Here is a 16,048-nt window from a genome sequence, read left to right on the forward strand (position 1 = left end):
TCCCCATTAATCTACTCAGGTTTTTGCTTGGTTTCTCACAAAGTCTCGCGAGTTTTGCCGGGGAAACCGGCCTAGGTGAAGAGACCGAGACGGGGAGACCGGGTGGGAGGGCCTTTCGCTTAAGGGCCTGTGTCTGGTTTAACCGGTGCTGTGGTTGGTACTTCGCTGATGGGGAAGCGCTCAGGCCGCCCGGAACAAACTGCCCAATGGGTGATTGGGAAAATTAGCGGGTAGAAATTGTTGAGGGTCGTAGGCATTTTTTTTTTTCTTGGCTCCGCCCTCTTCCTGTTCAGCGACCTGGGCGTCTGGCCCACCGCGGGGGAAGGGCAGCTTGGCGGGGCCGTCGAGGAGTGCTTTGCGCACGCGCGAATCCTAGTGTGTGAGTGTTTGTGTTCACGCGCACGCGCGCGCGCTCCCGCATTTAGGAAGCTTGGGAAGAACCGGTGTGCTAAGAGATGAACGGAGAAAGCATAGTCCCCTGTCTTTGGTACCAGACACTCCTGACCGTGCGCTGACCCTCCCCACCCAACCAGCAGCCTTTGCCAGAGAGGCTGTGGTCCATAGCCTCTGTTCGTTTTCACTTCAGGACCAGGCACGAAAGTAAGCTAACCTCAATCCTGAGGTCTTCCTTATCCACTCACCTTGTACTTTCCACCCCGCACCCTCCAGCAGAGTGTGTCTAAATTTCTCAAAGAAGAGTTTTGCATGAAGGGGAAATGCGTTTGAAAGCAGTAAAAGAAAATAGCTGGATCGTAAAAAGTCAGTTCGTTTTGATGAACACTTTTGCTCTGCTTACCATGTGCTTTTTGAATGTCTCTTTTCTATTCAGTATCAGATTTTATTAACGAAGCAAGGGAGTTTTTATAAGAAAAAGTTTTAAAAGTTTCTCCTCCGCACCAGTGTGATGGTAGCAACTGAGTTTTTCTGTTCTACGTGATAAATTACTGTGGAGTTTCAAAAGCTAAGGGGAACAGTATGAATTTGGGGTCTTTATCCTAATGCAAAGACCAGACATGCAGTTATGTTAGATGTCTATTATGTTTTGGTCTTTCCTATTGCTGTCACTTTTATTTCCTGTTAATTCCCCCACCCCTCCCCTTTCAGGAGTCTTGAGACTTTTTGGAGGGAAGCTCAAAACTGCTGACTTAGGTTAGTTTGGGGGTTTATATGTGATTGCTGTCAAGTAGCAAGGATCATCAAAAGTGTATTTGAAAAATATTTGTCATTTATTATGTTTGGTATTATGTAAGAAAATCAAGTGCTATTATTTGTAAAAGTATTTTCTTTTGACCATTTTAAGTTTATTCAAAAAGCAAAAAAAAAGTATGGACTGTAATTTTGCCTGTTACTGATAGAATGCAGATGAATATGGTGTATTTCATATCTTGAATTGATAGCTACTTTCTGATATGGACCTCATTAAATCTCGTCCTTTGTTGGGTAAATTTCTTTGGGTACTGATTATTAATGTTCCCTACCAAATCTTCTTGAAGAAAAGACACATTAATTAGAAATAATTTAAGATATAAAATGTTAAGTATAAAACATTTGACTAACATATTTTATCTCTTACAGGTTAAATCAAAATGAAGATTTTTTCTGAATCTCATAAAACAGTATTTGTTGTGGATCACTGCCCTTACATGGCAGAATCATGCAGACAGCATGTTGAATTTGATATGCTGGTGAAGAATAGGACCCAAGGAATCATCCCATTGGCCCCCATATCTAAATCATTGTGGACCTGCTCAGTAGAATCTTCCATGGAATATTGTAGAATAATGTATGATATATTTCCTTTCAAAAAGCTGGTGAGTGTGAAGTACAAGCAAAATGATGATTTTGGGGATATACTTAATTGCCTAATACATCTCTTTATGTATGAACTTGCTGTAGATTTGACTTAGAACAGTTTGTTTACTACTTAATAATGTGATATATAGAATTCCTCTTTGGGATTAAATGTCATGTGTATTTAATTGGGACCAACAGTAACAGCTAACAGTTATGGAGCACTTGCAGGTGCCGGATATATTCTAAAGTGCTTCATATGTATTAACTCCTCTAATTCTCATAACAGTCTAATAGGGTAACTACTATAATTACTAGGATAATATTCAAAGTACATAATAACCAAAATGGAATAGGCACTGGCCATTGATGGTTGCCAGCATAAGCAGCAGGGATGCTAGCTGTAAGCAGTTTGTCAGACTGTGTTGGCATGTACCCACTGAATATCAGCTTCGTGTATTACTGCCACGATGGAGATGTAGAAACTGAGGTAAAGAAAAGAAACTTATCCTGAGTCATATAGCCAGTTAGAGGCAGAACCAGAATTCGAACCTAAGCAAGCCGGCTGCTTATGTAGTTTTAGTGAATGTGTGCTAAGTCTCTGCAGCATTTAGCCATATTAGACAGTAATGCTCTTAATGCTAAGCGGAAATTGTTTTTATCAATAGGAAGCGAAATTACATACTGATAGACATTTTCAATTATAAAAATTTTCTTTCGGTTTCAGAATCTCAACTGTTTTATTCTGGGAAAGTCATTTGGTTAGCCTTAAGCGGCTAATTTATTTTCTGTCTCATTCTGGAGCAGCCTAGGCTGGGACCTAGCCAAATCTTAGATTGGCATAGGCAGGGCAACACAGTAAGGCTGAACAGAGAGAGTGTAATATTTTACATTCGGATATATTCCAAATTCAAATATAAGTTTTAGTCCCACTGCAGATTGTGCATTATGGAGCGGGGGGGAAAAAGAAAAACATGAGAAAAGGGAAAATTTAGTGATTTAGGGCACAGACTTTGGCTCAAATTCTGTCATTCTTAGCTACCAGCAGTGTGACCTCGATCATACTGCCTAATTTCTCCAAGCCTGTTTCCTCCCACGTAAGCATAACGCCTACTTCCTATGATTATTGTAAGATTTCAAGGAGATAATACAAATAAAGTGGCTAGTAAAATATATTCCCTGTCTGATAATGCTTAGGAGGGAGGTCTACTTATCAAACTTATGGGGGAAGCAAACTAGTATTTCATGGATATTAGGAAAAAAGATCATGGACTAGATCATATAGTTCAAGGGAAAGAAATCTCACCATTTTCCCAAAAGGAACATAGACATCATTTTATATATTTTCTAATATATCCTTACTGTCATTATCTTACTTAATAGTATTTTTTGGTTTGCATCTTACTCTAAAATTTAGAATAAAGTCCAAATCCATTATTTTGGATTTCAGTGCCCTATGTGATATGGCTACCGCCTATTTTTCTGAGCTTAACTCCAGCCCTTCTATCTGCTCTGACTTTTACCCTTTCGAGGGTGCTCGGAGACTTGCATTTGCTGTTTATCTGGAATTCCTATCCCCAGCTCTTTCTGTGGCTGGTTCTTTTGGTCATTTTGGATTTCCTCCAGTTGCCACTTCTATAGAGAGCCCTTGTCTATCCAACCAACCTAAGATAGTTAATCACCTTTTTCATTACATTTACCACTCTCTGAAATTATCTCGTTTGTTTGTTTGTTCCTTGCACTGCCCTCTTATTTTACCACACCTGCCAAACTCCCGGCTCTCCCCACATTGTGACAGAACTGTTTTATTCCTCACTATAATCCCGTATCCCCAGTGCTGAGAATAGCATGTGACATGTACTAAGCATTCTGTACATTCATAAAATGGATGAATGACTCAATCAGCAAATCAGTGCTAGAGACTTCATATTATTTTAATTTTTTCTAGTAGCAAACTTTACACTTTAAATATGATGTGATCAAATGAAATTGGAGTTGAATACTAATTATTTCTTTGAAATCTATTAGGTGAATTTCATTGTAAGTGACTCTGGAGCACATGTTTTAAATTCTTGGACTCAAGAAGACCAAAATTTGCAAGAGGTATGATTAGGTTTTGAGCTGTGGATGTGATAATACTTGATTAAAAATGATTTAATTTTTTTTATCAACATAGTATTTAGACATAATTTTAAAACGCCAATAACTAAAAGAAAAACAGTTATCTTCATTCCAGTCTTTTCCCACTTCTAGAAGCAAACATTCAAATCTAGCTTATTTATTATTTATTGTACTTCTGTATTTCTAAGTAACATTTTTTTTACTGCCATTTGTATAGCTCATGGTTAAACTTTATTTATCATTGTTGTTGATGAGCATTTACCTTGTATATTCCTTCTCACCCATAAGAATATGCCTGCCCCCTTCCCTTTCTTCATTTTCACAATATTGTTATATCAGAATTTTTGGTTAATTCACGATTCATACTTTATAATGTCTGTATAAAGTGTTATTAACTGCTAAGCTCTGTGATATATATGATTATTTCCTTTTTTTAAGGTTTTATTGAGCTATGGGTGACATAACAGTATATATAATGCCATACATCGTTATATAAGTTTAAGGTGTGCAGCATAATGAGTTGACTTACGTATTATTTCCTTTCTTGTACAACTTTTTGATCCTGGAATTTATCATTTCCTTTTTTTCCCCCTAAATTTGCTTATTTTTCTGTGTATCTGTTCCTCCCTTCCCTCTATAAAACTTACCAATTTTTTAAAAATCGTAACTGTGTTAGAAATTTAGCAGTTTGATTTATTTTTCCTTTAAATCCTTGGAGTGCAGTCTTCTGCTTCAGTTTGAAGTGGCTGCTTTCTAGGCCTGGTGTAGTGTGGTCATCCTCCTCTCTCTCACTGTTTTTCAGATCCCAATTTTTTCCTCTTTTTCTTTGATCTCTTGTTTTGGTAGAGTATAATCTCCAGAGTTTCTGTAACTTACCTTACACTTCATTGATACTTGCGGTATAGACATTTCAGGTTGGAATTAAATTATTCCTCAAAATTCCGAGGGTATTACTCCACTGTTTCATAGCATCTAGTGTTGGTGTGAAGTCTAGTATCATTTTTCTTCATAATTTCTCTTTGAAATCTTTTAGAATCTTTTCTTTCTACCTTTATGTTCTGAAATTTCTTAGTGCCTTGGTGTTAGTCTTTTCTCATTTATGTGCTCGGCTTTATATTCTTCAGGAATAATTTCCCTGTATTTCTTTGATAATGTTCTTGTCTCTGTGTTCCATGTCTTTCTGGAATCCCTGTTAGTGGGATGTTGGACCTGCTGGATTAAATTCCTTATTCTTTTTCTCACTGGTCCTCTTATTGTTGCTATACTTTCTAAGCCTTTTACCTACTTCCTTTTAACCCTTATTATGGAACTTTTTATTTGATTGTATTTTTAATTTCCAAGAACTTTTAATTAGGCTTAAATTATGTCCATTTTTGTCATATACTTGTTTTATGGGTATAATTTCTAAATTTGAGGGTATTAATTATAGTTCATTTAAAGTTTTTGTTTGTTTTTTGTTTGTTTTTAAATCTGTGTTCTCACAGTTCTTTTAATGTCGGGGATTTTCTTTAATGCCTGGTGACATTTAGCTGTGCAACCTTATTCAAAGGTGAGTCCCTAAACAGCAGATAAGATCTGCGTGTTGTGAAGTAGGTAGTACTGACTGGGCTTCACTATGGGTTAATCAATTGTTTTCTCTGGGGGAGACCACCAGATGTCACAGTCAACAGACCCTCTCTTTGGGACTGTTCAGAGTCCCCAGAGAAGATCTTCACTGTCCTACCTGTATGCCATAACCTTGGTTGTCAGCCTTCTGGGAGCCATGGAGAGGGTAGATTCTACCATCTGGAAGGCAGACTTTCACACAATCTTTCTGTTTTTGGTCTAGTACCGTACTCTCTAATATAGGATTTACTAGCCATACATAGCTGCTGTTCACTATTCAATAGCTACTCTTTAAACTTAAATTAGTTAAAATTAAATACAATACAAATTCAGTTTCTCTGTAGCCCAAGCCATGCTTCAACTGCTCAGTAGTCCACGTGGATGGTGACTACTGTATTGGACATCATAGGTGTAGAACATTCCAATCATCACAGAATGTCCTGTTGGGCAATACTGGTTTAGTACCTTATCCTTACAGTCTACTGTGCTTTGTGGTATTCATGCTTGGTACCTTTCTGGTTCAGTTCTTCCAAGGAATCTGATTCTGTATTTGGAGGGATCACAGGCTCAGGGAGAGGTAGTCACTTACATGGATAAGGTGTGACGTGGCAGTGAAGTTGCTTCTTACACTTTAAGCCATTCATTGTTTCAGATATCTTGCCTCACCCCTTTTTTGTGTTCCTGAACTTCTCCTGAATTCTGAAGGGCATATCATTTTGTCTTTTTTTCCCCCTGTAGGCACTTAGATTTCAAATTATTCAGTCTTATGAAGTCCAACTCATTCCATCCATTTTGATATTCTTACTGACATCTCTTATTTGCTCTTTTCTCCTTCATTCTTTTTATCTTTGTGTGTTTATGTCCCCCCCCGCCCCCCCTTTGGTTTATGCTTTTTAAAATTCACCTATTGTTTCAGTGCAGTCTTAGGAGGGAGCAGAAATAAACCCATGCTTAATCTACCAAGTCTATGCTTTTTAAACATTATTTGTCTAAAGATGTTGAGTTTGTGGTAGCTTATGTTCTATGCTATTGTTTAGTTGGATAGAAGACTTCAGTTAACTAGGTTTCCTGATGAATATGCACATTAGAGACAGGCAATAGTGAAGTATTTGAACACATTGTTTAATTATTTCATGTTGAAATCTTTCTGTTAATAGATGCACTTCAGTGTAAATAATCCCATTCAAATGTGTTTTAGATGGAACACTTTTGAAGAAAGTGTTTTGTACAGGTTTGATCTTAAGATTGATCAGTATTTATTATATATGTATACATACCTAACCTTTCTCTTTCTTGAGGTTACTCACACCAGGGGCAGTCTTTTATTGGCTTGGCTTTGCACTCCAGAATGTACTTTATTCTTTCATTATTTGAAAAAAATATTAAGGATTCTATACATTCCCTTGTACTATCTTTTTGCAATGGCTTATATTCTGCTTTATTTCTTTTAAGAGGTAATGTGAAAAGCTTGAAGCTTCTCCAGTTGCGTATGAATAAAAATAAGTACAAATTTATATAGATTTTTCTTACTTCACCTCTGCAGTATAGTAAAAGATATGCATTTGATAATGGTAGGTATACTGATGGTAAGAGAATTACTACTTCTCTTTGCTTCCTGCAGGTGAAGTCACCTTATATCACACTCATTGCTTTAACATTTTTAAAAAAATTTATTGACTTTTAGAGAGAGAGAAGAAGGAGAAGAGAAACACTGATTTCTTGTTCCACTTAGGCATTCATTGGTTGATTCTTGTATGTGTGCTGAACAGGGATTGAACCCATCACCTTGGCATATCGGGATGATGTTCTCACTAACTGAGCTACTCAGCCAGAGCCCACACTCATTGCTTTAAATTGCGAATTAAAGTGGAAACTCCAGTTGTGAAGGCAACTATATTATATAGCAAATCACTGGTGTTTCAAGATGATATAAAGTAATTCAAATTTTATATAGATTATGTATAACCTCTCTATTAACATTTAATTCTTAGCTTTGGTTACCTATGTCACACCTTTCCCGAATTACTGTGAGTAATCATGATTAACAGGTGAAAGAGATTGAAGAATGTTTGGGCTGGAAGTATTGTAGACATCTTTTGCTTTGACTCCTTCATTGTTCAGGTGAAGGAACTGAGGCCCCCAGGAGCCAGCGGTTGTTTAGTATACATTCCTTGCTCCAGGGCTCTTTCTGTCATAGCCCATAACTATCCCATACATCTTATATTTTATTACAAAAAAATTGTCAGACTTCAGGAGTTTGGTTTTGCTTAAGTTTGAAAGTGTCATGCTGTGTGGGGCAGGTTCTATTATTATTTTCACTTTCAGGTGAGGGAAAGGGCTAGGAGAGATTGAGTAGGTTCATACAGTATTAAAAGGCAGAGCTAGAATTTCATGTCATCTCTAACTATAAAAGATAAGCTTTCTTCAGCTATGGTCCCCAGCACCATAACACCCTTCCCCTAAAATAGTACTTTTTATTGAGCTCCTTTTACATACCAGGGACTTTATATAGTTTTTATACACAACATTTTTTTTCTTTTTTGATTACTTTTTATAAATAGGTGATACATATGCAACTCTAAAATAAAATATACGAGGTCTGCCCGAAAGGTATCCAGCCATGTAATGTGAAAAGTAGAGACATTTATTGAAGAAGATACAAGATATGAGAAACACTCTACATAGGACAATGACGCCTCAATCCCCTTCAACAGAGGCACCTTGGGACCTCACACAATCCTCCTAATCACCATAAGCTTCCCCTTCTTATTTTCCTGAATCTCGTGGACAGTCTGAGTCTTTTGTCTTTCAAAGATGATTTTAATTTTGGGAAAAGCCAGAAGTTGCAGGGCAGAGTCACCTGCGTGATTTGATGTTTCGCTAAAAACCTCTGCATGAGACATGGTGCATGAGCAGGTGCATTGTCACCAGTTGCCCATAGCTGTGGTCTTCTGAATCCTCCAGATAGTTTCTGCAGAGGAGTGTTTAAGCTTAAAGCAAAATTTGATGCAGATTTGTTGCTGTACTCACTCAGTCATGTTGAATGCAATGGCCACACGGTACATATGGCTCACTTAATGGTGTCTACTACCCTCACTGACTAGTATGGTGAAGTTGTCATTGTTCATGCATGTGCATTCCAATCCACTCTCCTTGGCTGCCAGGTTACATCATTGTTGCACAAACTGTACTCATTATATTAATATGGCTGGACTTTTTCTGGAGAGATCTCATACATATGTACACACATATGTAAGTGTGTGTGTGTGTGTAAGTAAAAGGTAAACCTTGACAATTTCCCAGTCATCCCTTGTCCCAGTTAGTGATGTGCTAGAGCCTGCTCATACCAACTTGGGAAAGTTGACTGTGTGCATCTCCCACCAACTTCATATTCAGAGAAGCTTCAAATCAGCTCTCATGGGAATATTTAACCATAGATATTGGCAAACACTACAAATTAGGGTTCCCCCCGTTTTTTGGAGAATTGGTTACCAGCACATCACTTTATCCGCACTGCTATTAGGGTGTTATGAGTCTTTCCAGAGTTCTTTATGCATATACAAAGTCCTCCTACTTTGTTCTTTTCAATATTATTTTGGCTATCTGGAGTCCTTTGCAATTCATATAAATTTTAGAATCTGTTTGTCAGTTTCTATAAAAAAGTCTACTGGTCTCTGACCAGTGTGGCTCAGTTAGTTGGGCATCAACCTGTAAAACAAAAGGTGACCAGTGTGATCTTTGGTCAGGGAACATGCCTAGGTTACGGGCTTGATCCCCGGTTGGTGCACGTACAAGATGCAACAAATCAATGTATCTCTCTCGCATTGATGTTTCTTCCTCTCTTCCTTCTGTCCCCTCTCTCTTAAAAAAAAAAAAAAGAGGTCTACTGGGATTTTGCCAGGGATTATGTTTAATTTTTAGTTCAGTTTGGATAATATTGCCATTTTAACAATATTAAATTTCAAATCCATGATCATGGGATGTTTTCCACTCATTTAGATCTTTAATTTTTAGCAACAGGGTTTTGTTGTTCCTAGAGTAAGATTTGCATTTCTTTTGTTAAATGTATTCTTAACTGTTTTATTCTTTTTGTTGCTATTATGAAGGAATTGTTTTCTTAATTTCATTGTTAGATCATTTATTACATGTGTATGGCAATATAATTGATTTTTGTCTGTTAATCTTGTATCCTGTAACCTTGCTGAACTTATTATTTCTAATAATTTTTTAGAAGATTCCTTAGGACATTCTCCATACAAGATCATGCCATCTGCAACAAAGAGATATTTATTACTTCTTCCTTTGCAATATGGAACCCTTTTCTTTCTTTTTTTCCCTTTATTTTCCTGTGGTGAGACTGGACATCATCCTGTTTTGGAGGGAACACATCCAGTTTTCATCATTAGCATCATATTATCTGTAGGTTTTTCATAGACATTACCATACTGTTTATCTGCTTAAGGAAGTTTCCTTCTATTCCTAGTTTGTTGAGTGTTTTATCTTGAAAGGTCTTAGATTTTGTCATGCTTTTTCTTGTATTTTTGGAGATCATGTGATTTAAAATTTTCTGTTGATAGGATATTCACATTAATTGATTTTGGAATTTTAAATAAACTTTGCATTCTTGGGAAAGTCCCCCTTGGTCATAATGTATAATTCTTTTTATATGGTGCTCAATTCAATTTGCTAGTAATTTGTGGAGGACATTTGTGTCCATATTTATAAGGAATGCCGGTTTATAGTTTACTTTTCTTCTGTCTTTGTCTGTCTTGTGCACACTCTTGTCAACACAATTGTTTTCCCTTTTATTTAGCTCATGGCAGCATTAGCTGCTGTTGGGCCCCCTAACCCACGGGCAGATCCAGAATGCTGCAGTATTCTACATGGTCTCGTTGCAGCAGTGGAAACCCTCTGTAAAATTACAGAGTATCAACATGAGGCCCGTACTCTACTAATGGAGAATGCAGAGCGTGTTGGAAATAGAGGGCGAATAATTTGCATTACCAATGCTAAAAGGTGGGACATTAATCACTGTAATTCTTTCAAACAGGGAATTTTAATGTCCTATTACAGCTTTTATTTTAAAAATCAGGGACAACATGTTAGCACTGAAATATATCACAGTTGGCCTTTCTGATATTGAAGGTTTGTTTATTCAGTGCTAAAATAAAGACTCAATGAAAAATTTAGATTGTCATCATATAGATTAATTTGACTTCTTCACTAGTTTTATCAGCTGGTTATTTAGTGTTGTGAATGAGCATGTTAAAGACAGTCCTTGCTGAAGTAATTTTTAAATGCCTGTAGTTGAATAGTGTGTTTAATTTCTCCTCTTACTGTTTATTCCTTTAAGTATGTTATCTCTTTTTTTATGCCACTAGTGATAGTCATGTGCGAATGCTTGAGGACTGTGTTCAGGAAACGATTCATGAGCATAACAAGCTTGCTGCAAATTCAGATCAGTGAGTATAATCCATAAATGAAATAAGTATTTCATTTTGTAGTCATGTACATTTCATTCTAATTATTTCAGTAATTTTAGTAGTAATTGGTAGAATTCTCTCCTGACTCTACAAATTAGTTAAAAGATGCATTGATCAGAAACTTTTTTCCCTCATTTTCCCTTTCACTTTAAAATTTTACTTTTTACTTCATCAGAACTATAATAGATAAATTTATAATGCATATTTGCTTTGGTGGCTTGCTCTCATACTTTTTCAAATTTTTATTTATTTACTTTTTAAAAAGTTTTTATTTATTTATTTTTAGAGAGAGAGGGAAGGAGGGAGAAACAGAAGGAGAGAAACAGCAATGTGTGGTTGCCTCCCACATGTTCCCTACTGGGGATGTGCCCTGCAACAGAGGCATGTGCCCTGACTGGGAATTGAACTGGTGACCCTTTGGTTCGCAGGCTGGCGCTCAATCCACTGAGCCACACCAGCCAGGGCATTTTTCAGATTTTTAAAATGAGTAAATTGTTGGTGGTATTACTTGCTATGTACCAATCAATCAAAACACAACTAATTGTATTATATGAATTTTTTAAAAAGAAAAAAGCTATTAAAGATATGTTTTGCAGACTGTGGCAATGTGGCATCTAAATTAGATTAAGCTATTAATTTCTTTAAGTGGACTACTGGTATTATTGTTAATAAGTAGGATTATTCTCAGTGGGAGAAACATGGTGAGGTATTTAGGAATGAAGTATGATTTCCTTGGCAACTTATTCTGTAATGTCTTAATTAAAAAAAAAAAAAGAACATATATCTGCTTAGGTATATATAGAGAACAAATAGAACTGTCACTTAATGAATCTAGTTTAAGGATATATCAGTACTCATTGAACAGGACTTTTCTTTCAACCTTTCTGTAGATTTCGAAATTTTAAAATAAAAAATTGAAGGAAACTTTTTAGTATTACAAGCCCTGTATTCTTGGAATAACCAATGGTCATGGTTAGCATTGACTGATTTTTGTCCTTAAAAGCACTAGTAAAAAGGGAACCGATACAGAATATATTCGTTTTTTCTGTGGCAGTTATCTATTGAAAATTATACCTGATTATAAGAATTTTCCTTTACCTTTATCCTTTAAACATACAGAAAATTATTTTTGCACTTGAATTTAATTAATATACATAAATTATTTAATGTTCATACAAGTACAACATGTATATAGTTTTTCTAAATATTTAGCTTTTGTGTTAACAGTAATACCTAATTATAGAGATACACTCTTTTGGTATATTAAACTTGCAATAGTTTACCTGCCTATATTCTTTACATAGTGTGTTTTCTTATAGTCTAAGTGAGAAGTTTCTCTTTAAGTCTCATGCAGATTCAGAAGTGTGAACTTGTCTTGATCCATACCTACCCAGTTGGTGAAGACAGCCTTGTATCTGACCGTCCTAAAAAAGAGGTAAATGCAGAAGTAGTGAAAGAAAAGATCACTGTTAGTTATTAATAATAAATGCTAAGAAGGGTTAGCATTGTAATGATCACAGTTGCCAACATTTTCTGCCAAGAAAATGCAAGGTGAGGCAAAAGTATGTTTACAGCTGTGAGTGTGCGAAAGTTTATTCCTTTATTATTATATAGTAATTATTGTTTATTTTCCATATGAACAGTGTAAACTTACTTTTTCCCCCTTTTTCCCACCTTGTATTTAGAGATTTCAGAGCAAACTGCATAGCAAAACACCTCAGTTGGTTCTTCATGTTATAATTATACATTTTAAAGTTTTCTGTTTGTCTTGCCTGTTGATGTTTAATTAAATGTGTTGTAAAACCATACCTAGTTTGCGTTGTTTCTAAAATTTCTTCTGCTTTAGAAAAGCAATAAAGTCTTACAAAAATACATTCCAGTAACAAATTCATATTACCCATTCAGATGGAGGAAAAAAACTAATTTCTAACCTTGGTGTTACTTTTTAAATAAATTTGAACATTTTTAAAGGAAAAGATAAGTGTGTTGATTATTAAAAGGATTTGCATCACATAATGTTCTCTGTCAGTGGTCTATGTTTAGAAATATAGACATATATTTATATAATTATATTAAATGTGTATGTTCTCATGTTCAGGTTTTTCATTTAGCCTTATTTCATATAAGCATGTGAAGTATTATCTTAGTTTATGAATATTTTGTAGTTAAGTGGTATTTTTAGATCATGAGCTTTCTCACTGTGTTTTTAGGTGATTTCCAGTATAACCCCCTTTATATTAACTTTTTTCTGCCTCTTTTGATAATGTGGCAAGATGTTGGCTCTACTTCATGATAGCTAAAAAACCTTATTTACAAAAAATATTGTTACCCTGGAATGAGTGAAGTTTTGTGTTACTTTGTTATAAGTAACTTCTGGCTACCTTATCACTTTTATTAGTAATAAAATATGATGTTTGTAGTCATGTCGTAAAGTAGTTTTATCTTCAGGGGTTCATTCTCTCCACAAGATGAGTTATCTTTTTCCTATAGTCTTTGTTTGGACCACTTCAAATCCATTTTCCATATCGAGAAATAAAAATAAAATTACAAATGAAAATATATATTTAAATCAAAGACTGTTTTACTCTGAGTTTCAATAGGACAGGGAATTTTCCTCTTCATGGCTGTATCCTCCAATAGCTCACACAGTTTCTGGCATATGATGTAGTAAGTTCTGCTTTGTACCTATTTTTGAATGACTTAACATTTATCACTGAAATAATGATCATGGTTAATTTATGGGCCTTTTAATTTTTCCAAATTCTAAAAAGTAAAAGCACTTAATTTTTATGGATTGAAGTAAAATATTTAACACTCAGTTACAATGTATTAATGTTTTATGGGAGGTTTTTTTTGTACTTTTCTGTAGTTGTCCCCTGTTTTAACCAGCGAAGTTCATAGCGTTCGTGCAGGACGGCATCTTGCTACCAAATTAAATATTTTAGTACAGCAACATTTTGACTTGGCTTCAACTACTATTACAAATATTCCAATGAAGGTAGGCAGTTCTTCCTCTTGCTATTTTGAAAGGGCTGTTTTGCTTTTTGAACATTTGTTTAACATGTATTATTTATTATAATTTAACCTTACCTTTTTCTCCCCATATCGTGTTTTCTGTTTTGCTAGCCTACATTCAGTGTCTTTGACCAGGTCAGTAAATACCAAAAAGCGACAAGAAAGGATCACAGACAAAATGCTGTATTTTTCTAATAAGAACATTTTTATCAGCTTCTTGGTTTTTAATTCTTATTTTCATCAAAATGAAATCTCTATCTTAAATGATTACATTTTCTGTGATTCTTTTTCTGACAGTTGTGTTACTAGATTTTACTTACATAGTGTATTCTAGTGGGTCTTCTATTTTCTCTATTCTTGTTTTTGCCCACCAAGTATAAAGGTGTTTGTAACTAATACTCTGACTAGGGAAAAAATAGCTCATAGTTTTAAATAAGTTTATTACCCTAGCTGAAACACCAAGGGTGTAAGTCTTACGATTTTGTTAACGGATATTCTTAGGAATCTATTGCTACCTTTTTTTTCCCGTCATATTATCATTGAGTTGTCTAGAACTAGCACAATGGCTAGCTCATAGTAAGCTTTAAATGAATTTTTACCAAGTGGAATTGATTTTAATTTTATTATGTTTACAAATAAAGTAACCACCATATCTAAAAATGCAAATAGAACAATGAAATTGAGAGTTACAGGAGAGTCTACTACCATATGATGAACACTAAATTGCATGAGAAATATCTTTCATTATTAATTCCCTCCTTATACCATTAGCTGGCTTTTAAATAGAAATTGTGCTTTACCTTATAGAATGGTTTGGATGCAGAAGCTATTAACAAGTAAAGTAGCATAATAGGTGTACTTTATATAATTTTATGAGTTTTACGAAAAATACTCTTGAGTGTGACAGGTACCTTCCTCTTAGAATTTGATTATATTTGTGTGCTACTGGTGTGATTCTTTCTTTAATCTCTCTTTTTCTTGTAAATAGGTTATATTGAAGTTCCTATTTACTGTTAAGTAAAAACAAGTTACTAAACTTGTTTATTAATCAGTGTTTGCTTATTTTATATAGTATTGATGTTTGCTAATTTACTGTTGGTATTTAAAGATGCTCTTTCCTCCTTTAAACAACTATTTCGCTTTGAATTTATATAAACTGTTTCAATTACATTATATTTATTTACAGGCAATTTGTGTATATATTTGTGCAAGACAATGCATTCAGAGTAAAAAATTTCTAAAATTTTTGCATTTGTTATGTGTTAATTCTGATATAAAATAAGAAAAATAAGTAAATACTGTATTACTTATATGTACCCAGTAGTTATTAAATAGAGTTTATATTTCAGTGGAAAACTATTGCATCTTTAAATAGATTAATTATAGAGCAAACTATACTATTATTATAGCTAATTTTTGTTTGGTTTATTTGATCTCACTTTAAGCAAAAAGGAGAATTAATAGTTAATAACTTATTTATTTGGAAAACAAAACCAAGTTATTTTAAATTTTGCTTTAAGGAAGAACAACATGCTAATACATCTGCCAATTATGATGTGGAGCTGCTTCATCACAAAGATGCACATGTAGATTTCATGAAAAGTGGTGAGTAAGAGACAATGGAAAGTCCTTAATGTGTAAGATCTAACACATGAAAGCATATGAACAGCTTTGAGATGTTCTTTAGTAAACAAACTTGATTGTCTTTAGTTAATTCCCTTTCCAACTTATCTGGCAGTGGAACCTAGTATTCTTTCTGTACAATTTACTTTGGGAAAGCCTAAGGTATTGCAAAAAAAAGCCATTAAAGTCATGTTATAGTTTTTCTTTTTGTAGGCAAACCAGCTTGGGAAAGGGAAAAGAACAGGAGCTGAGTTAAAGGGTGATAGATTTACAGCTTACCTGGATAAAAATCAGTTGTCTTGAAATTTAGTGTTATTTTCTGTCCTCTAAAAAGTATTTGAATCAGTGGGTCTTTTCTCCAAAACTGTGATTTTTGCAGCTGTATTAGCATGGTTTAGGGGAAGACTCTG

General features: G+C 34.9%; 1 protein-coding gene across 2 annotated transcripts in view; it reads left to right on the plus strand.

The window, feature by feature from the left end:
- Window positions 1-52: 52 nt before the first annotated feature.
- INTS13 (integrator complex subunit 13) overlaps window positions 53-16,048 on the plus strand; it is a 29,553-nt gene continuing 13,557 nt past the window's right edge. For both annotated transcript variants that reach the window (XM_054591312.1, XM_054591313.1), the window contains exons 1-8: window positions 53-600; window positions 1,576-1,811; window positions 3,820-3,894; window positions 10,331-10,533; window positions 10,899-10,979; window positions 12,345-12,435; window positions 13,870-13,998; window positions 15,536-15,620. In XM_054591312.1, coding sequence (XP_054447287.1) covers window positions 1,587-1,811; window positions 3,820-3,894; window positions 10,331-10,533; window positions 10,899-10,979; window positions 12,345-12,435; window positions 13,870-13,998; window positions 15,536-15,620 — 889 coding nt within the window. In that variant the 5' untranslated portion in view covers window positions 53-600; window positions 1,576-1,586. The remainder of the gene's footprint in view (window positions 601-1,575; window positions 1,812-3,819; window positions 3,895-10,330; window positions 10,534-10,898; window positions 10,980-12,344; window positions 12,436-13,869; window positions 13,999-15,535; window positions 15,621-16,048) is intronic.

Source organism: Pteronotus mesoamericanus, unplaced genomic scaffold (genome assembly GCF_021234165.1).
Source record: "Pteronotus mesoamericanus isolate MK-2021 breed Mesoamerican mustached bat unplaced genomic scaffold, CSHL_Meso_final scaffold_21, whole genome shotgun sequence".
Taxonomy (NCBI): domain Eukaryota; kingdom Metazoa; phylum Chordata; class Mammalia; order Chiroptera; family Mormoopidae; genus Pteronotus; species Pteronotus mesoamericanus.